Source organism: Canis lupus, chromosome 10, assembly GCF_003254725.2.
Source record: "Canis lupus dingo isolate Sandy chromosome 10, ASM325472v2, whole genome shotgun sequence".
In the NCBI taxonomy this organism is placed as follows: domain Eukaryota; kingdom Metazoa; phylum Chordata; class Mammalia; order Carnivora; family Canidae; genus Canis; species Canis lupus.
The window spans coordinates 31,876,460-31,903,883 of NC_064252.1; the positions used below are offsets into that span (position 1 = coordinate 31,876,460).

At 40.5% G+C, this 27,424-nt stretch overlaps 1 protein-coding gene and 1 pseudogene across 4 annotated transcripts in view; one reads left to right on the forward strand and one right to left on the reverse strand.

Annotated features, from left to right (window-relative positions):
• Positions 1–6,192: 6,192 nt before the first annotated feature.
• The window catches only part of PRDM4 (PR/SET domain 4), a 28,032-nt gene continuing 6,800 nt past the window's right edge, over positions 6,193–27,424 (forward strand). The window contains exons 1-11 of one of the 4 annotated variants that reach the window (XR_007413484.1): positions 6,295–6,434; positions 6,610–6,875; positions 12,433–12,566; positions 14,394–14,579; positions 16,403–17,197; positions 21,762–21,911; positions 23,303–23,421; positions 24,822–24,907; positions 25,513–25,640; positions 26,272–26,586; positions 26,809–26,981. Coding sequence is in view for 3 of the 4 variants with exons in the window: in XM_049115331.1 (XP_048971288.1) it covers positions 6,865–6,875; positions 12,433–12,566; positions 14,394–14,579; positions 16,403–17,197; positions 21,762–21,911; positions 23,303–23,421; positions 24,822–24,907; positions 25,513–25,640; positions 26,272–26,586 (1,924 nt within the window). In the remaining variant the exon portion in view is untranslated. Of the gene's footprint in view, positions 6,253–6,294; positions 6,435–6,609; positions 6,876–12,432; positions 12,567–14,393; positions 14,580–16,402; positions 17,198–21,761; positions 21,912–23,302; positions 23,422–24,821; positions 24,908–25,512; positions 25,641–26,271; positions 26,587–26,808; positions 26,982–27,424 lie in introns of those variants that run through there. The other 3 variants (XM_049115331.1, XM_025461676.3, XM_049115332.1) reach the window with 3 other exon arrangements.
• On the reverse strand, positions 11,120–12,295 carry LOC112668997 (voltage-dependent anion-selective channel protein 2-like; annotated as a pseudogene).

Consider the following 27,424-nt stretch of genomic DNA (forward strand, 5'->3'; position numbering starts at 1 on the left):
TGTTCAATAGAATGGAATTTGTACAGCAATGAAAAATTGAAGAAATTTACAGCTACTAGCATCAAGATAAGTGTATTTCATTATTGTGAACAAAATTAGCAAGTCAAAAGAAGTGAATATACAGTATAATTGCATATTAAAAAGTTTAAGAACAGGCAAAACTAGTGTGTAGGGGTGCAAAAGGAGATGGTAAAGATATCAATCAGAGCAAGGTAAAGATTATTCTAAAAGTCAGGAAAGGAGTTACTTTAGGTTGAATGGAGTGGGAGATGTATTTGAGAAGGGGCATCCTAAACATTTATAAATTACATGAAGTGTTCTATTCTTTGTTAGGTATTGTTTACACAAGTGTATGCTTTATAATGACTATTTTAAGTGCCATGTATGTTTTATATCATATATTGCAATTTACTGATACATATTTAATATTATCTTTAAATTAGAAATGAAGACAGACTTAGTGAGTGTGAAAGGAGCGCAGAAAGCATCTGGGAGGCTGTAATATTCTATTTCTTGACATATACACATGTGCATATATATATGTATTTATATGTGTGTGTGTGTATATATATATATATATATATATATATAGTGTATTTTTCAGAATAAAAATCATCTTTTATCCGAAAAAAAAAAAAGAAAAATGGCACCATTGACTGACACAGTTTGGGTTGCTACAAATCTTCAATGTGTAAAAAACGTGATATTAGCAAAGTGCGATAAAACAAGGTATGCCTGTTCTTGGACATTAACCCACGGGAATGTTGCAAATGCTAGTGCTTAATCTTTCATACCCATGTAACAGTTACCAAAGCTCTGAGCAGAAAATCCGCGGTATCCAAGGAAAGGAAGGCAGCCAAGGAAGGCAGCCTCCTTCAGAGTGGCCACCAGGTACACTACCCCAAGACTCAGTGGCTCAAGGCAAGAAGTATTTATCTAGTTCTCAAGCCTGAAGGGCAATGATTTAGGCTGAGTTCTAGTGAATGTCTGGTATGGCCAATTCAGAATCAAGGGGCAGAAAAAAAGGGCTCTAGGTGATACTGGGATGAGCTATTAAGTCACCTTGCGAAGGGCATGGTGACAGGGAGGAGCGCCAAACTGGAGCCATTAACACAGTCACTCTATTTAATTCTCTTGCCCTAAAATTTGAAGTAGGTACAATAACCACATGTGGCTAATGGCTGCCATGGCGGAGTGTATGATTCTACTGTCATTGGTCTCCTTGCAATTCCTCAAAGGTGCCAGACATTCTCTTGCCTCAGGACTTTTGCACTTTCGCTTACCTCTGACTGAAACTCTCTTCTTCAGATGTGAATATGAATCACTCTCTCACCTCCTTGGTTTAAATTTCACCTTTTCAGGGTTGATTTCTTTGTCTATCCAATTTTAGATTGTATCTCCTATCTCTAAGCACTTTCTTCCCTGCCATACTTTTACATGCTATTTATTGCCATCTGGAATATTATATATTTTAATTGGTTACTTGTTTATTATCTGTATTCCTCCACTATTATGTAAACTCCATAGGAAGCTCCATAGGGACTGGCATTGTTTTGCCCATTTAATAAACTGCTGTATCTCCAGGTATATAAACTACTATCTCTCCTAGAGGAATACCTGGCATAGCAGGTACGCAATAAATATTTCTTGAATAAATTCTAGCTTTCCTATGCCTGTCTTCAAATATCATATAAATAAATGAGTCAGTTAGAATCTGATACAATAGGGGCCCCTGGGTGGCTCAGTGGTTGAGCGCCTGCCTTCAGCTCAGGGCGTGATCCCAGGTCCTGGGATGGAGTCCTGCATCAGGCTCCCCACAGGGAGCCTGCTTCTCCCTCTGTGTCTCTGCCTCTCTCTCTCTCTGTGTCTCTCATGAATGAATGAGTAAAATCTTAAAAAAAAAAAAAGAATCTGATACAATAAATTGTAACTGTTTCCAGCTTATGGGGAGAATCTCAAGAATGCCAAAGAACAGGTTTACCCACATGAAGTTCTATTTCCAGACTCTTCCTAACACGAGAGATCAAAAACAGGATTTTATACCCTAATTAGAGTCAAATGAAAAAAAAAAAAAAGCTATCTGAGCAGCCGAAAAGAGGCCCAAATTTACCCATTCTGCCATATCTTTAGTGCTAGGAGATAATTTTCCATCCAGTAAAAATATAAATGGCTGTTACTTGATTGTCTTATATATGCTTATCTCTAAGGTTTACTTTTTGGTCGCAAACCAACATCTGTGTTTCACAGTCATTTGAACATTTGAGTCGTAAAAGAACAGCTACACCTTCATTTCCGTATGAGTGGTCAGCAACTCTCCCACTGTTTTTATTGTTTTACTGACCCCTCAGTGTCTCCTTAAAGTGGCAAGTCACCCTAAATCAGCTCCTTAGGCAACCTTTGGGCCTTCATTTTGCTGTATGTCTCCAAGTGAAGTGATATATAATAAGCAAAATTTAGTATTATACCAGTTTGATTTTCATTTATTAAATATTTATTGAGCACCTAGTATATGTCAGGTATTGTGCTATCTCATATAGCATTAAATCTTGTTACCAAAACTTCAGATGTGCATATGAATCTTAAAACTTAAAATGTACTTTGAGGGCAGCAGGGGTGGCTCAGCGGTTTAGCACCGCCTTAAGCCCAGGGCGTGATCCTGGAGTCCCGGGATCAAGTCCCACGTCAGGCTCCCTGCATGGATCTTGCTTCTCCTTTGTCTGTGTCTCTGTGTCTCTCATGAATAAATAAATAAAATTTTTTATTTTTTTATTTTTATTTTTTTAAAGATTTATTTATCCATGAGAGACACAGAGAAAGAGAGAGAGGCAGAGACACAGGCAGAGGGAGAGAAGCAGGCTCCATGCAGGGAGCCTGACATGGGACCTGATTCCGGGACTCCACAATCATGCCCTGGGCCAAAGGCAGGCACTTAACCACTGAGCCACCCAGGGATCCCCAATAAAATCTTTTAAAAAAATAAAAAAATAAAATCTACTTGGAAAGACAGAAAATTAAACAATTAATTATAATAAAGGTTAAAAATGATGAGAGTATACCGTGGACCTACGTTAAATTGACTTTTTAAAACCTTTTTTTTTTTAATTTTTTTAATTTATTTATGATAGTCACAGAGAGAGAGAGAGAGAGAGAGAGAGAGAGAGAGAGAGAGAGGCAGAGACACAGGCAGAGGGAGAAGCAGGCTTCATGCACCAGGAGCCTGATGTGGGATTCGATCCCGGGTCTCCAGGATCGCGCCCTGGGCCAAAGGCAGGCGCTAAACCGCTGCGCCACCCAGGAATCCCTAAATTGACTTTTTGAGGTATTTTTACATACAATAAAACTAACCAATTTCAAGTGTACTGTTTGATAAATTTTGACAAAAGTGTACAGTTGTATAACCACTGCCACAATCAAGATAATTTTCATCACCCCCTAAAAGTTTCCTCATGCCCCTTTGTAGGCAATCTCATCCCTCCCACTCATCCCCAACCCCTGACCATCACTTATCTGCTTTATATTAGTATAGTTTTTCCTTTTCTAGAATTTTATGTAAGTGGACACACATAATATGTAGTCTTTTGTCTATGAAACATGAGATTCATCCATATATGTGTAGCTTGTTCCTTTTTATTGCCGAGTAGAATTCCACTATGTAGATATACTCCAATTTGTTTATTCATTCACCAGTTGACAGACATTTGAGCTATGTACAGTTTGGGATTATTACAAATAAGGTTTCCATGAGCATTTGTGTACAAGTCTTTATATATATATTTTTTCTTTTCTCTTGAATAAATACCTATGAATGTAATTACTGAATTGTATGGTATAAGAAATTGCTAAGTTGTTTTCTAAAATGGCTGTAGTATTTTGCATTCCCACCAGCAAAGTGTGAGGGTTCCAGTTGTTTGGCATCTGCCCCAACACTTGTTAGAGTCCTTTAAATTTTGCGCACTGTAGTAGGTGTGAAATGTCGTCACTTTATTGTGTTTTGATTTGCATGTCCCTCATAACTAGTTATGCTGCTCATCTTTTTGTGTGCTTAACTACCATCTCTATATCTTCTTTGGTAAAATTCAAACATTTTGCCCATTTAAAAAATTTGGCTTGTTTGCCTTATTATTGAATTTAAAGGGTACTTTATATATTTCAGATAAAAGTCCTTTGTTGGGGATGCCTGGGTAACTCAGCGGTTTAGTGCCTGCCTTCGGCCGGGGTTCTGACCCTGGAGACCCAGGATCGAGTCCCACACATTGGGCTGCCTGCATGGAGCCTGCTTCTCCCTCTGCCCGTGTCTCTGCCTCTCTCTATATCTGTGTCTCTCATGAATAAATAAGTAAAATCTAAAAAAAAAAAAAAAAAAAGTCCTTTGTCAGATATTTGTTTTGCAAATATTTTATACTCATTTCTGGCTTGATTTTTATTTTGTCAACAATGGTTTTTCAAGACAAAAAGTTTTAATTCTGATTAAGTTCAATTTGCTAGTTTTTTTTAGTGGTTCTGGATTTTTGCATCCTAGCAAAGTTACAAAGATTTTCTACTATATTTTCTTCTGGAACTATTAGTTTTAGGTCTAAACCAATGTGACCTGTCAATGTTCAGTGATTAGTTCTCACAAATGAAATGTGCTTTCCTTTCATGAGAAGGGAAGGGAAACATGATGTGAGTTGACACTCCTGCCTCTTGTTTAAAACAGTGTGTGGGCTGCCCCAGTGGCCCAGTGGTTTAGCACTGCCTTCCGCCTGGGGTGTGATCCTGGAGTCCTGGGATCTAGTCCCATGTCGGGCTCCCTGCATGGAGCCTGCTTGTGTCTCTGCCTCTGTCTCTCTCCGTCATGAATAAATAAGTAAAATCTTTAAAATAAATAAATAAAACACTGTGTGTGCCTTTGCCCCTTCACCTGGGATTGAATTTTCAAAACCCAATCCAGTCTTCACTAGACTACAAGCTGTCCAAGGTCAAGACCTATGTCTTATTCTTATTTTGTATTTATATGTTTGAGCTGCGATTCGCTTACTGCGAATGTAAGGAGGAATTCCTGGGTCTCTACTGTTCTGCTGGTGTATGGAGGGTACCAGGCCGTTTGTTGCAGATTTTTTTTTAAGTATTTTATTTATTTATTCTTGAGAGACAGAGAGAGAGAGAGGCAGAGACACAGGCAGAGGGAGAAGCAGGCTCCCCGAGGGGAGCCCGATGCGGGACTGGATCCCAGGACTCCCGGGTCACCACCTGAACAGAAGGCAGACAGACGCTCAACCGCTGAGCCACCCAGGCGTCCCACCCAGTGGCTTTCGTGCATCATGATGCCAGAGTGGCTGAGGCCAAGGACAAAGAGAGGGACAGATGAGGTCCAAGGACCTGATCACCCAGCCCACAGCATGGTGTGAACTCTGGGTGGTACTTGAAGTGGGATGTGAAGTCCCGGGAAAGGAAAGGTTTTCAAGCAGGGAGGGAGTGAGCTGATCAGAAGTTTTAAAAACGAAACAGAGATGGGGCCGGTTGGGCTGCGGATCTCCAGGGACACTGGAGACGTCCAATGGGCCGTGTTCCTGCAGAGGCAGTTCAGTAGGTGGACCGAGAGCCTGGAGATACAGAACTAGGTGCCACCCAGGTGCCCCCGTTCATTGTAGTTTTAATGTCTAGTCCTCACAAACATGACTTTCGAGAAAAATTGTCCCATCTCAGTTGCACAGAAGAGAAGAAGGACAAAGAGATGAGGGGAACCAAATCCCACACCACCGTTTATGACTTGAAGCAGGGAAACTGCACAACCTGCGGGTGTAAGATAAGGCGAAAACTACTCAAGATAGACTCTCAATTCCTCCTGGGCAACAGCGCCCACATCTTTTGGGCTAAGTCCCTTACTTGGCCCAAATCTGTGGGGCTTGCGTGGATCCGCTTCCCTAGTCGGAGAATGCTAAGGAGACTGAAACCCCGAGTGTGGGGACGGAGGGGACGCAGAACTCCCTCGCAACCGGCACTGCAGCCTGGTTGCCTAGCAACTGCGGGTCGATAGCTCGGCGTTCGACGCAACCCCGCCGGCCTGGGCCGCGGAGCTCCCGGCGGCGCCTTCCGCGGCCCCGCACCCTGGGGCCCGGGGCCCGCCGTGCGCAGGCGCGGACGGGGCTCGGCGGGGGGAGGGGCGCCGGAACGCAGGCGCGGCTCGCGGGCCCGGGCGGGAGGGGCGCACGCGCGGGGGGCGGAGCGGCAGGCGCCCCGAGTGGCTGCGGAGCCGGAAACGTGCCTCGGAGGGTGCGGCCCTGAGGAGACGGCGGGCTGGGCCGGGCCGGGCCGGGCCGGGCCGGGCGGGGAACCTTAGGCCAGCGGCCCCCGGGGCGCGGGGGTGAGCGGGCGGGGAGGGCCCGAGGCGAGCTCTGCCCGGATGAGGAACAAAGCGGTGGGGCAGGCGCGCGCGCCCCCCGCGCGGCCGGCAGGTGGGCTGCGCTCGGGCCCGGCCGGGGCGGGGCGGGGCGAGGGCGGCGGGGCCTGCGGACCCCACGCCGGCGGGCGGGTCAGCCGGCCGGCCCGGGAGGCGGCGTTCGCTGCGCCCGGGCTCTCGGGGGCCGCATCCTCCCCTGTTTAGGTGACCGCCCTTGGCCTTCCCCCCAGGTTGGGCAGGTCCCTCCCGAAGCTTCTGGAGGAAGAGCCCCGGGTGCCCCCCGGCATGCCCCATCTCGCGGCGGGGTGCGCGGCCGCTGGCCCTAGGGACAAGTTGGGCGGCCCCGGGCGGCCGCGGGGCCGAGCGGCCGCGCCTGTGCAGCGGTTGTGAGCAAGATGCGGTAGCACGTGACCCTGGAACGCAGACCCTGATGCCGGTTCCCCGCCACCCGTGTGTTCCTTTCTCTGACGCTTGGCCCCAAGCAGATGCATCACAGGTGAGTACTTGGGCTCCGCGCTCGTGACATCTTTGGAAAACGTTTAGCAAGCGAGAGTTCAGAGTGCCTTTCCTTGGTGCCAAGGGGGAAGTTGCAGCGCAGGTGCGATTTGCAAATGGGTTTAAGCCCCAAAGGGACCAAGAAATCCAGACACCAGAGTTGGATTGAATATACTCTCATTCAGCCAAATTTACTCCAAATGTGAATAGCCAAATCCATATAGCCACACGTTGATTGTTGGCTCATTGACATGTTTTTCCCTATGCCTTTGAGTTATTTGAACGTTTAGGATTTTGATCTGGATTCCAGGGTGTATTTTTAGCTTAGCACCATGCTTCCACCTTGAATTTTGCTGGTTGCCCTATGGCTCGGATGGTAATGTGCAGAAATTACGTTGTTAGTTTTGCAGGTAGAAATTATTAGTTTTGCAGATTTCATGATGTTTCAAGTACTTAATGATAACCATGCCAGTGCAGAAATATGCCAGATAGTTACACTTGGCTGTTCTTTTGGGGCCCTTTCATAGGCTCTATGTTTAGGATGAGGAAGGTAAATTCATTGAAGTTGCTGAAACTGTCCATTGCATTTTGCAAAGTGGCTGCGTTTCAGTTAGCTTCTAATATGCCTTTTTTTTTTTTTTTTTTTCATGAGAGACCCAGAGGCAGAGACATAAGCAGAGGGAGAAGCAGGCCTCCTGTGGGGAGCCTGATGCAGGACTCACTCCCAGGACCCCGGGATTATGACCTGAGCCAAAGGCAGATGCTCAACCACTGAGCCACCCAAGCGCCCCCTAATATGCCATTCTGGAAAGAAGTTAGAAGACTCAAGAAAGTCATTAAGATCAGCAACTGGCAAATGATTTATTCGTAGGTTAGTTAGAAACACACACAGAAAGTGTAGAAGTGTGAAGGAAGTGGTTTTACCAGGAATGAGGAGGGAAGAAGAGAGAGGTAGGTTGGTGTCTTGATTTTGGCCCTCCTTCCAAGATTGCTTCCCAGAAACCCATATGAGAAAGGTAGGTAGAACAGAATCGCACTTTAGAATGAGAGTGTCTCATGAGGATCATATTGTAAATTCCCTTCATCTGCTTTCTCTCTCTGAGATTCTAGTTACCTTTGGTTTATGGCTGCTGAGGTCATCACATTTTAGTGACTCACTACAAAGCAGAAATCTGCTGAGCCTCTCACATTAAACTCTGGTTTGAACTGGTTTGAGAAGGCCTAGGAGTCAACCTAGAAACACCATTTTGATTTTTATGTGGAGATTAGGTACACAGATTAATATTCAGGAATTTTTAGAATGAGATTTGAAGCTAGATTTTTAGGTGTACTTTAAGAAAATTATTGTAACCCATTTGTTGTGGGTCATTACTGCTCTAGTGGTTGTAGAGTTCTAGTTACATTTGGAGCCATAAAAAGTTACAGGAAAAGTCTGTTTTTAACCAGGCCATGTGTAGAAACTTGCAAGATTAAGTTAGCTGTTGTCTCTTTAGGCTATAAGGATTTTTTCATTCTTTTATAGCGTAAATACTGCTGTTAATGTGCTGTCCTTCGTAGGTATACCTCGTTTGTCTTTTGCCTCTTTAGTAAGATTGAAAATGCATTGCTCCATCCAAAGCAGATGTTTCAGAGTGCCTATTCTCTACTGTTGGCTTTGTTCATTTTATTAATGTCTGAGAGTTTAGTTTTATGAGATACCTGGCCTGGGGTAAGATTAAAGCCTGTGAATGTAGAATAATGCAGGAACAGGTCTATGTGGGACTTTAAACACAACCCACAATATAAATATACAGCTCCTAATTACTGGAACTATGTAAAAGGCAAAATGGTTCTATTAGTGTAACTGTCTTTCTAATTATAGTTAAAAGCTTGAGTTTTTTTTTTCTTTTTTTTTTAAGATTTTATTTATTTATTCATGAGAGACAGAGAGAGAGAGAGAGGGAGAAGCAGGCTCCATGCAGGGAGCCCGATGTAGGACTCGATCCCGGGTCTGCAGGATCAGGCCCCGGGCTGAAGGCGGCGCTAAACCGCTGAGCCACCGGGGCTGCCCAAGTTTTTTTTATTGTAGTTGTCCTACAGCGTTATATTGATTTCAGGTCTTGATATTTAATGTTATGTTAGTTTCAGGTGCACAACATAGTGATTCAGCTTAGGTTTCTTAAATTGGCAGACCTGGATTTAAGTCCCAACTTTGCCACTTGTTATGTAATCTTGGGTTAAGTTTCTTAGCCTCTCTGTTTTCTCATCTCTAAAATGGGATCAAGAATAGTACCTACCTCACTTACAAGGATTAGGTGAAATAATTACATGTAAATCACTTAGGTCAGTGCCTAACACATGTAGTAAGGGAGTAGTAAGTATGAGCTATTACTATTTTCAGGTTTATTGGTGGCTGATACTGCCATTTTTCAAATGAAAAACCTATTTAGGTTTGCTCTCAATGCTAGGGAATGTGTAAATCCATTTGATTCCTCTTCTCCTTTACTCTTCCCATGTACACAGACACAGAAGAACTTGCATTACTGTTCCCTATACTTATTCTCAGTATAAGGAGTAGAGGTTTTGTTTTTTTTTTTTTAAGATTTTTAAAGATTTTATTTATTTGAGAGAAAGCACACATGAGCATGAGCAGGCGGAGGGACGAAGGGAGAGGGAGATGCAGATGGCTACTGAGCAAGGAGTTGGACCCTGAGCTTGATCCCAGGACCCCAACATCATGACCTGAGCCCAAGGCAGATGCTTAACCAGGTCTTTAGTGACCTTTGGATAACCTATTGACTAGCCTCTTGAAATTATAATGTTTATAGTATGGTAGTCTCTAATTTTTTTTTTTTTTTAAGATTTTGTTTATTATGAGAGACAGAGAGAGAGAGGCAGAGACATAGGCAGAGGGAGAAGCAGGCTCCATGCAGGGAGCCCAAAGTGGGACTCGCTCCCAGGACTTCAGGATCACACCCTAAGCCGAAGGCAGACACTTAACCCCTGAGCCACCCAGGTGTCCCATCTCTAAATTTTGATATAGGAACTAATAGTTATTTGATAGCCTCCAATAACGTCTTGTTCAAACCACTGTTATTCTGATAACATTATTAATGACAATGTAACGTAGATTGCATAGAAAGGGCGATTCTCAGATTTTTTGGCTTGACAAAAATGGTCTAGATTTAAAAAAAAAGATTTGATGTATAGAAAAACGTTTTGGCAGTGTTTTGCAGTATGATCTGTGCTATGATTTGGGGCATAGAACATGTCTCTGAGCCTGGTTTCCTCATTTATTTTGAAGACTTGGTGAGAGAATATGAAGTAAGTTTTTATAAAGTATGTGTAGCAAAGCTTACATAATAACCTATTTGGTGGCTATTAAGATTTCTGTACAGAAATTTATTTATTTTTAAGATATTTTATTTATTTATTGAAGACAGACACAGATAGAGAGGCAGAGACACAGGCAGAGGGAGAAGCAGGCTCCACGCAGGGAGCCTGACGTGGGACTGGATCCGGGGTCTCCAGGATCACACGCTGGGCTGAAGGCGGCGCCAAACTGCTAGGCCATCAGGGCTGCCCTCTATACAGAATTTTAATAAAATCTAATCCATGAAGGAAATATGGTGCTTCTTCACACCATTAATAATTGAATTCAGACCCACTATTGCTGTAACTCTTAGTAAAAAGAATTAGTAAAAATTATTTTGAGTGGGTTAAAACAAACTGTATACAGAGGTCTGGTTTGAAGTAATAGACCATTTGCATAAAATACTGTGAAAGAAAACTTGGATGATTTGAAACAAACTCTGCCATATGCTCTAAGAATTGCACTTTTCTTCAGGCAGTGTACATAGGGTTTGGAACAAAACCCCTGAGTTAAGTCCTTTTCTGTTTTGTGACATTGACTGAATTAATGTCTTTGAATCCTAGTTTCCTGATCAGTAGAAAGAATAACTCTATCTTAGAGAACTGTGAGCATAATAAAAATTAAGTAGTAGTTAGTCAGCTCCCATTTCCCTCCCCCGATCTTTTCAGGCTCTTCAATAACTTCTTTTTTTTTTTTTTTTTTTTTACTTGGAGTCATTAATTATGTATACTTGTTTTTATTCATAATCTGTAATGTCTGGGGATACCAAAAGTAATTCTAATGATGGCCAAATTTAACAGAAATTTTTTAACCTCATCTTAAAACTTCCACTGATCCTTCTGGTTCAATGGCAATTTTCAATGTTAATAGGAACATAACAAACATGCACACAATTACACAGTTTTCATAAAGGTCTATTTCATTATTGGTGGGTAGCGCATTTAACAGTTAAATATATTTAAATAATGTATAGGTGACTGGAGGACTGCAGTATTGGTAACTAGATAACCAATTTAACTAGAAACCAGCTAACAAGTAACTGTCTAAATATTTAAAATACAGCTCTTGTTCAGATCATCCTTTGTTTTGATCACCTTCTTGGGGGAGGGAGGGGGGGAAGCCTGCTGGTCACACTGGAAATATATTAAGGCCAAATCCTCTGATAACCATTCCCAGAGGTTTCTTTCAGCTGGATTAAGCCTCCAACTCCAGGGCAAGCCCAAGTTTGTGGCCTCCAGCATTAATGCTCTTCCCATCTACCAGGGTAGACAGTGTAAGCTTGACACCAGGCCTCAGAGTCTGAGTGTAGCCCACTCCAGTTAAACTAGAGTTGTTGACTTTTGCCTGATGTCCAAGCAAGGTTTACTGAAGTATCAAGATCTTCACATACTTTCTGATTAAATTGATCCTCCAAATTCTATCCTGTCATTGACATTAGCGTGTAGTTGGAAGTCCCCAGTCCTGTAGCCTACTGCAAAGTTATGTCTTGTCAGCTTTGATTTGGCACTGTCAAAAGTCATCTGGTAGCCAGCAAGCCATAACCAAAGACGGCTGAACCATGGATTGCAGGTCCAGCAAAATCAAAGTCAACGTCACAACCAAGGTTTATACACTCCCGCTTGTAAGAAGGCTTGATTTTACTATTTTTCTTTCCTGTGTTTGGTGAAAAGATGGTATCAAATGTCAGTTTCAAACCTTGACAGATCTGGTCTTCAATTGCGATTTCTGTTCCCAGAGTGTTATCGGTGTTCCACTTTTCTGTGAAAGTCAGGCCATACTCACACCATTTATATCTGGTCTCCAAGGTTCCAGTAACTTTACCAGTGTCTGTATTAGATGAACCAGATGTTGAGAGTTCCACACCACTGCATGACTTTGTTTTCACATCCAGTTTCACCAACCCAAAACCAAATCCTTTGTTGAAAATATCTCTGGCAGCCTTGCCAAGGTCAACATAGGATGGAGGAACACACATTGGCTGCGCACAGCTCTGCCCGTAGGTCGCCATGGTGAGGCCACAGGAAGGGGTGATCTGGTGGTCTCCTGAGAGGAGCCGCTACCACCGCTCCACTCGCAGCTCCAGCTGCTGGGCTTGCTCAGGGTCAGGCTGCAGCTACCCTGGCTGGAGGGCAGTTACTCTTCAGTAACTTAAATGGAATTACTGAGGTAAGATTTTGCCTAATGGGTCATGTGTGCTCTTTCTTAGGATGAATGAAATGAACCTGAGCCCAGTGGGGATGGAGCAGCTGACTTCATCCTCTGTGAGCAATGCCTTGCCAGTCTCAGGGAGTCATCTAGGGTTGGCTGCCTCACCCACTCACAATGCCATCCCTGCCCCAGGTGAGTAGTAAGGGAGAGCCACTGAATTTCAATACTTAATTGCATTATCAGTTCTTGGTGGAGCCTAAAGGGAGACAAAGCCCCTTTAAGAGTGTAAAGGAGAAGCCCAGCAGGTCTGAGCAACAGTTCCACATGTGGCAGCATCATGGAAGAAATGTTTTTGTGGACTACTGGAGTTGTAGTGGATAGGAGTAGCAGTTTTTTTTATTAGTCCTCTTGTGGGGTTGGTGGCCTTTATCTAGAGATGTAATTGACTTGGCATTTTATCTAGGTTTATCTGTTCATCTGGTTCACATCTTTAGCACTCTGTCCCTGGGTTAATAGAAGAGAATGAAAGTTATTCTACCAACTGTTCCCAGAAAGTAAGAGCGCTTGAGCTTCATTTTTTATTACCTCTGGAATTGGCAACAACTGCAAATACACCAGGCTTAAAATTAAAAGAGGAGGTACCAGAGATCTCCGCTGTGGAAATGCTGTTAGCCTCCGTACTCAGAAATAGTATAGAAAAAGCTCTCATTTTCCTCCATCACTGTACTTTAAAAAACTTTTATTTATTTTCTTTTTCTTTTGGAAGAGAAAAGAGATAAGCTATTGACTCTTAATGATCTATGGCATTGTAATGTATTGGACTTTATTTTTTAAGGTTTTATTTATTTATTTGTGAGAAAGGGAGATATCACAGGGAGAGGGAGAAGCAGGCTCCCTGCTGAGCACAGAGCCTGACATAAGGCTGGATCCCAGGATCCTGAGATCATGACCTGAGCCAAAAGCAGATGCTTAACCAACTGAGCCACTCAGGTGCTCCTGTATTGGACTTTCTTTATCACAATTTGAGTTAATGGAGATGCCTGTCTGTGGAGCATGTGATTCTTGATTTCAAGATTGTACATTTGAGTCCCATGTTGAATGTAGAGATTACTTAATAAAATTTTTTAAAAAATGTTTAAGGGTGTTTTAAATCTTTAATTTGTTTAAATAGTTCTCTGTAGGGATTACCTGCTTAGTTACTAAAATGCAGCAGCTGAATAAATTCATCTACACTAGGGTCTCTACTTTCTTTTCAGGTGTCCAAAAGAAATTTAAAAAAACTTATTAGTAAACTCATTTGATTATCTCTTAGGCATTCCTTTTAGTGAACACTCTTGTTAAGGAGTAAAGGCCTATTAAAAAATATTGCCACTGGCAAAAATAATGCAAATTAGCACTGTCCAAGTTTGTGAGTATTCATTGTTATACTTAGGCATAGTAAGAGTCGCTTTGACACTTTGCAAGTATAATCAAAGATAAATATCTAAAATTTAACTTTTTTAAATTATGAAATATAGGAAATACACAAAAGAGTACATGAAAGTATATTTGTGCAGTTTTGCATTTACCTTCCAAGTATAAGCATATCTTTGAATTTTTAAAAAGCAAAACATTCTCACCATGTAAAATGGGAAATACAAATAATACAGGAAAAGAATTCGTAATATCATTACTCAGAGACCACTCCTGTGAACTTTGGTATTTTTTCCCATTATTTTTATCTCTATATGATTTGTTCTCTTAAACTGTATTTAAACTAGTTTTTTAATTGTAATGTTTTAATACTTAAAAGCAATACAGACAACTGGAAGATCAGCTTGACCATTTTAAAACTAACTTAACTCCCTTTAGACCTATTTCTGGATATTTGCACAATACTGTCTATGGAGATAAGGGGCTACTAGGTGAGATTTTTCCCCCCATATGTAGAAACCTCCCAAAGAGTTTAGCTAGTGATTATAGAAAGAGTTTTTAAGTACTTACTTTCTTTTAATTGAGGAAAAAAACATTTTTTTGTAGGCCTGCCAGTGGCAATTCCAAACCTGGGTCCCTCCCTGAGCTCTTTGCCTTCTGCTTTGTCTCTAATGCTCCCAATGGGTATTGGGGATCGAGGGGTGATGTGCGGGTTACCCGAAAGAAACTACACCCTACCTCCACCACCGTACCCCCACCTGGAGAGCAGTTACTTCAGAACCATTCTACCTGGTAAGTAGTACAGTTATTTGGAACATTAGAAGAAAGCCTCCTCTTAACCTCCTTTCTTGAAGACTTGAATAACACATTTTTCTGTTTTTCAGTATTGGATATTAATATCTAGGTGGGAAAAAATATTTTTGTACCTTTCCTCTTACAATGTACAGATAACACATTATTAATATAACAGTTAGACTAAGTTTTATTTATTAAGGGTGCTTAAGCAATTTTTCTCCTTCTTTCCTCCAGTATTTCCTTGATTCAGTTTTTATAATTCTGCAGTTGTAATTCCTATTAACCATATATCCTGTTAGTGTCATTATTATAAATTCAAGTTTATAGGTTAAGTTTATTGATATTTTTGTTCTAAATATTTATTTTAGAAAATTTAGCAAATAGGGAGGAGAACCACTCATACATAGTTTCATCGTCCATCTTTTTGATGTACTTCCCTCCTTTTATCTCAGTGTATAGTTTTTTAATATTTTTTATAATTAAGACTATACTTTCTATATGATTGTGTATCCTTTTCCACTTTATATTTTTCTTTCATTTTTTTTTTTTTTTTTTAAGATTTTGTTTATTTATTCATGAGAGACAGGCAGAGACATAGGCAGAGGGAGAAGCAGGCTCCCTGTGGGGAGCCTGATGGGAATCCCCATCCTAGGACCTCAGGATCACGCTCTGAGCTGAAAGCAGACGCTCAACCACTGAGCCACCCAGGTGTCCCTACTTCATTTTTTTCTGTAGTTATTTTCCATAACTGCTGCATGGTTTTCATAATTATTATTTTTAATGCTGCATTATAGTCTTCTGAATGGATATTCCATGGTTTATTTATAATCAATCTTTATTGTTGGACAGTTTGGTTTTTCTAGGTTCTTATTACAGGAATGTCTTTGTATATAATATCTACAAAATGCATTTAGGGAAGATTATCCTCAGTGGAATTTCTTGTGCAAGAGCACATGAATGTCTTTTGGGTTCTTAATATATATACTTTCCAAGGAAGTTTTAGTAATTTTCATTCCCACTGGCAATGCAGCAGGTACCATTTCACCATATCCTTACAAGCATGTATATTCAAGTATTTCTTTTGGTTTTAATAAAGCAGATTCGATTGTGACTTTGTTTTGAATGGAATGTAATATGCTATGATAGTTTAATAACTTAAAACTTAGTTATATTTCTTTTTTATTTTTACTTTTTTTCAAAGATTTTATTTATTCATGAGAGACATACAGAGAGGCAGAGACATAGGTAGAGGGAGAAGCAGGTTCCCAGTGGGGAGCCCGATGTGGAACTCGATCCCAGAACCCCAGGATGCCCGAGCCAAAGGCAGATAGGTGCTCAACCACTGAGCCACGTAGGCATCCCTGGAAGATCTGCTTTTAAATCATTTTACCTTTTAATTTTTATAAAACAAATTTCAGCATCTTGGGTCTCAGGAATTCCAACTATGTATATATTAAAGGCATCATTTAAATGTTTAATTTCCATGGACTTCAAAGGAACATAGTTAATCTTTTATAGTGTCTGAGTTTCACAGGGATAATCTTTTATAGTGTCTGAGTTTCACAGGGAAAACTGAATTATGGTATATGTATGTTGCTATTTATAAGGTATATATATCAATTTAACCAAATAAGTAAGTAGAAGATTCTTTTATCGTCTATTTATGTTGCTGTTTTTATAAAGTATATCAGTTAAGCCAGAGAAGTAGGTAAGAGATTAATCTAGTTATTTGTAAGGAAAATAGTTTCTAGCATTTGGAATTTCTTATATTTAATGCTGTACTAAAAAATCTCTGATATCTCATCTTTTCCCTTTCCCAGGCATTTTATCTTATTTAGCTGACAGACCACCTCCTCAGTATATACACCCTAACTCTATAAATGTTGATGGTAATACAGCACTGTCTATCGCCAATAACGCTTCAGCTCTAGATCCCTATCAGTCCAGTGGAAATGTTGGATTGGAGCCAGGCATTGTTTCAATAGACTCTCGCTCTGTGAATACACATGGTGCCCAAAGTCTTCATCCCAGTGATGGCCACGAGGTGGCCTTGGACACAACAATCACTATGGAGAACGTCTCTAGGGTTACCAGCCCAATCTCTACAGATGGAATGGCAGAAGAACTTACGATGGATGGTGTTGCAGGCGAGCATTCCCAGATCCCAAATGGCTCCAGAAGTCATGAACCTTTGTCTGTTGATTCTGTGAGCAGCAATCTTGCAGCAGACACTGTAGGACATGGTGGTGTGATACCCATTCATGGGAATGGCCTGGAGCTCCCTGTGGTCATGGAGACGGACCACATTGCAAGTCGGGTCAACGGGATGTCTGACAGTGCCCTCAGTGACTCCATTCACACCGTGGCCATGAGCACCAACTCTGTAAGCGTGGCACTCTCTACCTCACACAACCTCGCCTCCCTAGAATCTGTTTCCCTCCATGAAGTTGGCCTAAGCCTAGAACCTGTGGCTGTCTCCTCCATCACCCAGGAGGTTGCTATGGGGACAGGTCATGTAGATGTATCTTCAGACAGTCTTTCTTTTGTACCACCTTCACTGCAAATGGAAGACTCCAATTCAAACAAGGAAAATATGGCAACCTTGTTTACAATTTGTGAGTGTATTTAGCCTTTTTCTTTTGGAAATATTGGTAGAAAGGGTCATCATCTCTAATAGATTTAGTCCAAAGTCACGTGTTAGGGAAGCATAGAAAGTAAATTTTGGAATTTTTCTTTGTGTATTGTGCTTTATTAATGTGCCTTTTCCTCCAGCTGAATGACATACAGACATTTTGTTGGTTCTTAAGTATTCTAAAATAAGGAAACCAGGGTCATTTCCTTCTGTATTTTACAGATAAGGTCAGACCAATATATTCATGATATTTCCCTGGGTTTCAGAAATAGAGTTATTATAGAAGTAAACTTCAGTGAGGTAGTCTGTGTTTCATGCTCAGTGAGGTAGTCTGTGTGTCATGCTGTGTGCTTTGTCAATATAAGACAAATTTATTAGATGATATGTACTATCTTATCCCCATGGAAAAAATGTCGGTTGATACGAACACAGTTTTTATTTTTGCTCAGAATGCATGTAAATTACTATAGTTGGACATGTAAGAATTCTTTTTATGGGGCAGTGGTAACAAAAAGCAGTGTAAAGACTGTTCATTTGTTGGTGTTACTACATGCTTCATTCATGCAGGAAACGTGTCGAGTGCTTTACTCTGTGCTAGAGGCAGGGTAGAAAACAGTCTGTGAGAGATGACACATGCCTTTAAAGAGCTTATGTCTGATGGGAGGCATAGGCAAGTAAACAAGCTATCGTAATACAACATAAGTGGGAAGATGGGATTAAATATTAGGTTTAAGAGAGCCTAAAGCGGAGCATCTAACCAAGCCATGGAAGGAATAGAGAAGAGTTACCAGGGGAGGCAGTGCATATGTTAGTTAGCACAGACTTGAAGGACAAGAAAGATGTTGGTAGCTGAGTATCAGGAAGAACAGTGTCCCAGACAGGAGTTGGCACCTGTAAGTACCTAGGACTAAAAAAATTTTGCATGCTTCAGAATTGCTGAAGCATAGTATGTAGGTGATGAGAAAGAAGTAGGAGCCAGAACCCAAAGGGTCTTCTAAGAAGTCAGTGGTCTTAAAGAGTGCAATTTGGGATGGGGGCTCTGTTGCAAAAGTGAGACGAGTAGGCAGGTAAGGAAGATGATGCCAAAATTTAAGTGGAAGGTGATTTTCTAACCTGGAGTTGAGGTGATGTTGAGGAAAGTGGGGAGTATTTACAAAAAACTTAGTAGAGCTTGCCAATTAAAGTTGGGGGAGAGAAGGGTGAAGGAGATATCCCCTGGTTTCTGGCATGGGAAACTAGGTGGAGAGTGGTACTACTTCTTAGGATAATGAATGGTGGAGGAGGCCTCTTTTTTTTTTTTTTTTTTTGAGGAGCTGGTTTCAGACATGTTGATTTCAGTGTCTATAAAATACCCAATAGAGTTTTTTTTTTTTAAGATTTTATTTATTTGACAGAACACAAGGGGGGGAGGGGCATAGGAAGGAGGAGGAGACTCCCCATAGAGCAGGGAGCCAGTGACCATGACCTGAGCCCAAGGCAGATGCTTAACCAACTGAGCCACCCAGCCATGCCTCAATAGAGATGTCTAATGAGAATTTTAATCTGGAGCACAGAGATCTGTCTGCAAATACTCAGGGATCCTCAGCATTAGAATGTCAATCATAGCCATGGAAGTGGGGTAAAATTATCTCCTAGTGAGAGTGTGGAGTATAAGAGAGGGTAGAGGAAGAGCTTCCAAAGTAGACTGAACAGGAGGGTCAGAAAAGTAGGACAAAGCTTCTGGTGCCTCAGAAGCCAAGCAGTGAGGAGAACTTTTATGTTAAACTTTTAAAGTCTGAAATCAATAATTTAAAAATATTTTAATTTAGGGATGATTAATGGAGGCTCATTAACTCAGCAGAGGATAAGAGAGGCCTAAATAAGCCTGTTGATTCTTTTTTAAGTGGTCATGTGGAATCTTGCTCCTGTGTGTGTGTGTTTTAAAGATTTTATTTATTCATGAGAGACAGAGAGAGAGAGGCAGAGACACAGGCAGAGGGAGAAGCAGGCTCCTTGCAGGGAACCCAACGTGGGACTCCATCCTGGGTCTCCAGGATCACACCCCGGGCTGCAGGTGGAGCTAAACTGCTGCGCCACCAGGGCTGCCCTCCTGTGTGTGTTTTTTAAAAAATGAGATAGAATTCACATACACATTTTAAAGTGTACAATTTCGTAGTTTTTTTGTATACTGACAAAGTTGTGTAACAATCACCACTATCTAATTTCAAAGCATTAACACCCTGTAAAGATACCCCACTAGCAGTTGCTCATCATTCCTGCCCTTCCAACTCCCTTCCCTCCCTGCCACGGTCCTCAGGCAACCACTAATCTACTTTCTATCTATAGATTCACCTGTCCTGGACACTTCATATAATGGAAATATATGATATGTGGCCTTTGTGATTTGCTTCTTTCCCTTAGGACAATGTTGTCATATTTCATTCGTGTTGTAGCAGGTGTCAGTGCTTCATTCCTCTTTATGGCTGTATAATAATATTCCATTGTTTGAATATACCACATTTTGTTTATCCACCTTTCACTTATGAACATTTAGTTTCTCCTTTGGCTATTATGAATACTGCTGTGTGAACATTCATGTACAAGTTTTTGTATGTACATATGTTTAAGTCTCTTAGATATATATTTAGGAATGGAATTACTCTGTATTTAACTTTTTGAGGAAATGTTAGAGTTTTCTGAAGTGATTGCACCATTTTCAATTCTCAACATCAATGTGTGAGCGTTCCAGTTTCTCCACATCTTTTAAACACTTTTTCTGTTATCCATCTTACCAACTGTGAAGTGGCATCTCATTGTGGTTTAGATTTTTTTGTTTTTTTTTTTTTTTAGATTTGGATTATCAGATTGATAATGATGGCAAACCTCTTCCTTTACATGTTCTAATTGGCCATTTGTGTATTTTCGAGAAACCTTTAAAGCATTTTTTGCAGTATGAAATCTGAATCTCCTTTGGAGATTTAGCATAGTTTCTTATTAAGAGCAGTGAACAATCAGTTCTCACTAGGTATAGGGGATCTCTAATCTGATATTCAAAGTATTTTTAGTCAAGTAATGGTTGAAGTAAGATACTATTTCTGCTTTGCCTAAATATGAAAATGTACTGATATTTTATGTCATTTAATGAGAAATGTTCAATAATTAGGAAAAAAAGATACTTAGTTGTCTTTGGTTCTGAGGTTGATGTATTCCATCTGTTTTGTGGATGAATTTGGAAAGTTTGAACATAATCATTGACTGATAGGGTCATGTGTGCTATTCCTTAACAGAAATGAAGCAGATTTATGGACAGGGATACTCATGAGCTTCTAAAAGTGAAGTTACAGTAACCAGGGGATCCCTGGGTGGCTCAGCAGTTTAGCACCTGCCTTCAGCCCAGGGCGTGATCCTGGAGTCCCAGGATTGAGTCCCACTACAGGCTCCCTGCGTGGAGCCTGCTTCTCCCTCTGCCTGTGTCTCTGCCTCTGTCTCTGTGTCTCTCATGAAGATATAAATAAAATCTTAAAAAAAAAAAAAGTTACAGTAACCATAGACAGCAGTATATATAAAGACAGACCCTTTCTGACAATGCAAAAAGAAAGACTATATGAACAGTAAGAAATTAAAAGTCTTAAATACTGCAAGAATATGACTACCTACTGTCCCTAAGAGCATTTGTTTTTTTGTTTTTTTTTTGTCTTAAGAATCTGTCATCAAACCTGGGCAGCCAGTTTGTTCATAATGAAGCAAAAGTTGGCAGTCATGCACCTAGCTCTGACTCTTTAGATTTTATTTATGCAGGAGAGACACAGAGGTAGAGACACAGGCAGAGGGAGAAGCAGGCTCCATGCAGGGAGCCCGATGTGGGACTCGATCCCAGGACTTGAGGATCACACCCTGGGCCGAAGGCAGGTGCTAAGCCGCTGAGCCACCCAGGGATTCCCCCTAGCTCTGACTCTTGACCTATATTGTCATCTCTGTTTTGGCTTTGTATGATGGCATTTCAACTCCTATTTGCTCATATAGTTTGGTAGAAATGGAATCTTAGGACTTTAGGTACCATATCTAAAAGTATTAGGTATTTACTTAATGTAAAGAACACTACTCTTTTTTTAAGATTTTATTTATTTATTCATGAGAGACAGAGGCAGAAACATAGAGGGAGAAGCAGGCTCCCCATGGGAGCCCAATGCAGGACTCAGTCCCAGGACCCCAGGATTGTGACCTGAGCTGAAGGCAGACATTCAACCACACTTGAGCCACCCAGGTGCCCCAAGAACACTGTACTTTTTTTTTTCTTGAATTAATATACTGTTACTTTTTGATCAGTCTCTTCTGGACTGAAACAGTAAAATTGTTCTGTGAGATTTGATCTGCTCTTACTGGAAAGAGATTTAAGAGTGGGATATGTATCTTAGTGTAAGAAAGTGATTCTTTGACAGAGTATTTTTACTAGAACTTTGCTTCTTACTAGTTACACTTTAGTAATTAGCATTTAAATAAGAAAGCAGGTGGTACTTTAGGCTGCTTGAACTAATGCCATTTCTGTGTCTCAAATTTCCTACCCACAGGGTGCACTCTCTGTGACCGAGCCTATCCCTCAGACTGCCCCGATCATGGACCAGTGACTTTTGTTCCTGACACTCCAATAGAGAGCAGAGCAAGGCTTTCTCTCCCAAAGCAGCTTGTCCTCCGCCAGTCAGTGGTTGGAGCAGAAGTTGGTAAGAATCTTGGAAGCATAAAACCCCATCTCTTCTCTTCTTCCTTTGTAGGGGAGAGTTCTAAAAGTGGATTCATATGTGCTTGATTCAAAAGTCAATTGACAGCTCAAGATTTATCTTTCTAGGAACATTTGACCAGTGATAGCAATAAATCAAGTTGAAAATTTATTGAGAAATAAATAAATTAAATAAATTTATTTATTCATAAATAAATTTAATGAATAAATAAATAAAATCTTAAAAAAAAATGAATAAAGGAGAAAATCTTGGCCTGAGTCTGAAGACTTCTATTCTTGGCTGTATTATTCTCTAATGATTATGACAAAACAGTCCTTGAAACTTGTTTCTTTTATCAGAGAATTCATCACTGATAACGCTTTGTCACAAAAGGGTTGTCTAATACTCCTTAGGAAAAAGGAATAAGAAACATAGACTGCCAGAGTTTGGTTATCCAGATTTAAATTTACAATCGTTTCTGAATTACTGTGCCATTTCTTTGTCGATATTAAGCTGGGTTTATTATTTTTTCAGCTGTGGTTTGGGTATGAGTCAGTTGAAAACATTAAAATAGCTTAGATAATATTGAGCAATGCTTTAAGCACAGATGCTTGAAGTTTGATTTACTCTGTAGTAATTATATTTTTATAATTGAGTTACATCCTATAAGCCTTTTTTATGTATTAACTCTGAAATAACACTTGGAGGGACTTGATTTGGTTCCTTCTGTGTAACACTGGGTTTAGGTATTTCTTTCTTTCTTTCTTTTTTTTTTTTAAAAGATTTTATTTATTCATGAGGGACCAGAGAGAGAGGCAGAGACATAGGCAGAGGGAGAAGCAGGCTCCATGCAGGGAGCCCAACACGGGACTTGATCCCTGGACTCCAGGATCAAGCCCTGAGCCGAAGGCAGACACTCAACCACTGAGCCATTCATGCGTCCCAAGGGTTTAGGGATTTCTGATACTGCTTCTTACTCTGCACTTTTCTTTTTTCTTTTTTTTTTTTTCCCATGAGAGACACAGAGAGAGGCAGAGATACAGGCAGAGGCAGAAGCAGGCTCCTTTTGGGGAGCCCAATGCAGGACTCGATTCCCAGACTGGGATCATGCCCTGAGCTGAAGGCAGACACTCAACCACTGAGCCATCCATGTGTTCCTTAACTCTGTGCATTTCTTCTGAGCCCCATTTAATCTGATCATTACATTTTCTGTATTTATGGGATAGAACCCATAAGACTGTAGCTACATCACAGTCATACATACATACAACTAAGCCATAGTTCTTAGGTTCACTGAATATTAAGATTCTTTAAATGAGCTAAGCCACTCTGTCTTGTGTATCCTGTTAGATGCTTAATCATTGATTGGGTAGTTGATGTCTTTTCACTGATAGGAGTGTGGACTGGAGAAACCATTCCCGTGCGGACTTGCTTTGGGCCTTTAATTGGCCAACAGAGCCACTCCATGGAAGTAGCAGAATGGACAGACAAGGCAGTCAACCATATCTGGAAGGTCAGTGTTCATGAAGCTTTTCTCTGGCTTTTGGATGTTTTTATTATAGTGAGGTAGTTAAAAGTGATGTAAAAGCAAAACTGGCTAAATTTCTATGGTGTCATTCACCTGGCATTTATTTAACATTATATCCTTTCTGTTCTTTGTAGCCAAATTCTAATATTTAGCAAAACACCAGCTACTAAACTTAGAAAAGAAACTGCTTTTAGTCTTCCTTTTGTTAGATAATCCAGCGATTCCTCATTTTGATTTTTTGAGGCAGCTGAGGACATGGACTTTGTTTATATGATGAAAGTCTTATTTTGTAATCAAAACATTCCTCAAATAGGTTGGCAAACAGTTCTGGGATTGGAAGCTAAGATCATTTCTTTAGTTTTCTTTTTTAAAGATTTTACTTGATTTTGAGAGAGAGCGAGAGAGCCAGTGAGCACAAGCTGTGGGGAGAGGGAGAAGCAGACTCCCTGTTGAGCAGGGAGCCTGATGCGGGGCTTGATCCCAAGACCCTGGGATCATGACCTGAGCTGAAGGCAGATACTTAATTGACTGAGCCACCCAGGTGCCCTGGATCATTTTTCTAGTTTTCTAATGGTAAAATTTCAGGAAAATGCAAGGTTTTATATTTTATTTTTTATTTTTTATTTTTTAAAAATTTTTATTTATTTATGATAGAGAGAGAGAGAGAGAGGAGAGAGGCAGAGACCTAGGCCGAGGGAGAAGCAGGCTCCATGCACCGGGAGCCCGACGTGGGATTCAATCCTGGGTCTCCAGGATCGCGCCCTAGGCCAAAGGCAGGCGCTAAACCGCTGCGCCATCCAGGGATCCCAAATGCAAGGTTTTAATGTAAATAGCTATTCGTATAACACATTTATGTAGAGTCACTTGTAGTTAGTAGATTGGAAATGATGTCTGCAAAATTGAAGTGAGAAGAAAGTTGATCTTGTGATCATTGGAAAGGTAAGGTGCTGCCAGCATTGGGGACATGAGTTTTGGTATCCAAAAAAAACACAGAAGAATGCTAGGTCCATTAGAAGAAGAATGAGAAGAGATGGTTCTATGACCTTAATGTCTCTTTAGTCACTCATTATCACCAAGTGGTAGGTGATGAAAACAAGTTGACTGTTTTTGTTTTTTCCAGTCAAGCCAAAATGTGAATAATTAAGATCAGGGTCATTTTGTACCTCGAGCACTAACTGTTGGTCTCTAGTGGTCTTTATTACATTGCTGGAAATGGGGGCTGGGTGAAATGACAAATGTGTAAGAAGGCAACCATGGAGTTCTGCACTGACTAGGAAAGCTGTAGCCTACTGTGGAGTAAATGAAACTGTTGCCAGCCTAACTTCAGTAGCACTTTGTATTGCCTGTCAGTTCATTTGACATGTACGTTTGCCTTTTGTTGGCAGATATACCACAATGGTGTCCTAGAATTCTGCATCATCACAACTGATGAAAATGAATGTAATTGGATGATGTTTGTGCGTAAAGCCAGGTAAGAGTAGTCTTGGATGAAGAGATAGTTACGATTTGGATATTTTTAATAGGAAGCTTTGCATAAAATAGAGCAGAGCCAAAGATTCCAGATTATACTGATGTCTGAACAAGACTTCTTACCTTCTTTACTCCAGTAGTTGTTGACTAATGGTAATTATAAATCAAAACAGAAAAAGCTATCCTTTTTAAAAATAGTTTAATCTACCAGTGCAATAGGGAGTAATAGGGTCTTCATTGAATTTGTAAGTGGGTACCTTTTCTCTATATCTGCTGTTGGTCAACCATTAGGCCGTAAGTTAATTATTATTCAGCTACCTATCTCTGTGTTTTTGTCATATTGCTTTTTTAAAACTTAATTTTATTTAGTTTTCTTCTGTTGATAAGTTCTCTAGTGTTTCTGACTGTAAAGGGGAATCAGCTGATGTACAGAAAAAAGAATTCTGCTTCTATACAAGTCCCTCCTAATACGATAGAGAATTAGAAAAAATGACCCAAAGTAAATAGTTCTCTAAGTTTTCATATAGAATTTTGCTCTAGGGATAGGATGTGTTTAGTATATACCTCAAAATTAATATACTTCATCTATTAAATGTGATAACTTAGGAACCGGGAAGAGCAGAATTTGGTGGCTTATCCCCATGATGGAAAAATCTATTTCTGCACCTCACAGGATATCCCTCCTGAAAATGAACTGCTTTTTTATTACAGCCGGGATTATGCTCAGCAGATTGGTAAGTTACTATAAGACTTGTTTCTCCTGAATCTAGCATAGTAAAAACACCCTGAGGACCAGTAGTAGTTTTGGTAATGACTTACATGTTCACTGAAGTAAATCATATACCTTTGTATAAATAAAAGCAGGATATTATCCCTGTGTTAGAAGGTTACAATCTGTGAGGTTCTTCACAAACTGAATGTTATTGATCATGCAGTATTCATGTGAAAGTTACTTTTGTGGTAAAATTTTGATTTGGGGTATTTGAAGTTCCTGAGGCTACTTTTTTTGAGCCAGTACCATTGTAATTTACGTTCATAAAGAACAGTAATTACGTTCCTTTAATTGACTTAACCTGCATAGTCTTTTTCTTTGCATTGTGTCATGATGACAAGCTATGTTTAGGAGTTTGTATTACAAAAAAAAAAGGTTTTTGCTTAGGAAAGATGTATCATCATCTTCCTTTGTGCCCAACATGCTGTGTGCGATGCGGGGAATAGAGGATTAAACTATACATTTTAGTTTTACAGGTAGTGGGCAAGATGGAAATTTTGGTAGAACGGAGAAGTGTAAGCAGCGTTATTAATATCAAGAACGAGTTTTACAGTTTAAGTACGAGGAGACATTGAGTCATTTTTGTTTTGAAGGTGCTCCTGAACATCCAGATGTGCACCTCTGTAACTGTGGCAAGGAATGCAGTTCCTATACAGAGTTCAAAGCTCACCTTACCAGCCACATCCATACCCATCTTCATAGCCAGGGCCACAGCAGCAGCCATGGGCCGAGCCACAGCAAAGAAAGGAAGTGGAAGTGCTCAATGTGCCCCCAGGCTTTTATCTCTCCTTCCAAACTTCATGTCCACTTTATGGGTCACATGGGTATGAAGCCCCACAAGTGTGATTTCTGTAGCAAGGCTTTTAGTGATCCCAGCAACCTGCGGACCCACCTCAAGATACATACAGGTAAGTTGAATTAGACCATCAAAATGGAATTGTGCAACAATTAGAAATTGCGGTAGTAAAGAAATTGCAGCTAGCTAGTCTTGCAGGTGGAGTTAATACGTGAGAAAATGAATCCATCTGGCTGTCAGCAGGACTTCATTGGGTGATAGATAAGTCTTGGTGCGGTAATTGCACTTCCTCAGAGAGTGTTAGCTCCTGTTATTACGATGTTTCACATTCCAGGTGCTGCCCCCACCATGGTTTGAAGGTGACCGGGAAAATGGACTTAATCGGGAAGTTGATGCATGTGTTTGGCCTGAAAGCAAAAGGAATGCTATAGAAACATTCTGAGCCTTGCAGAGAGCTCATTCTGAGTCACCAGCCAGAGCCTATTTCTCTCCTGTGAATATTGTCCAGTAAATACTGCCAAATTTTGTTTTTTGAGTTTCCATTTACCAGATTCCATGCAAGCTAACCCCTTTCTTTTAGCACTTATTTTTAAAATACATTTACTACAAAATAACTGATGACATTTTAGTCTTCTTGGCTGGGTCATTGGTTCTCCAAATCTTTGAAAGTAAAATTCTTTCTTGTCCTTTTGCATTTAAGACTGGTTACAATGAAGACTATGTAGCCCACAAAACTTAAGATACAGATTACACTTTACAAAAGGTTTGCTAACCTCTGACTTAGAGTAATCTTATTTTTGCATTCTTAGGAAGATTTTATTTCATCTCTGGTTTATGAGGTTGTATGTTAAAAAAAGAGATAACAATAAATGTAGGTTGTAATAGTATGTTTTGCTCTATACACAAATGATATAATTCATGAGGTTTTTAAAAACATAATTGAATTAGGT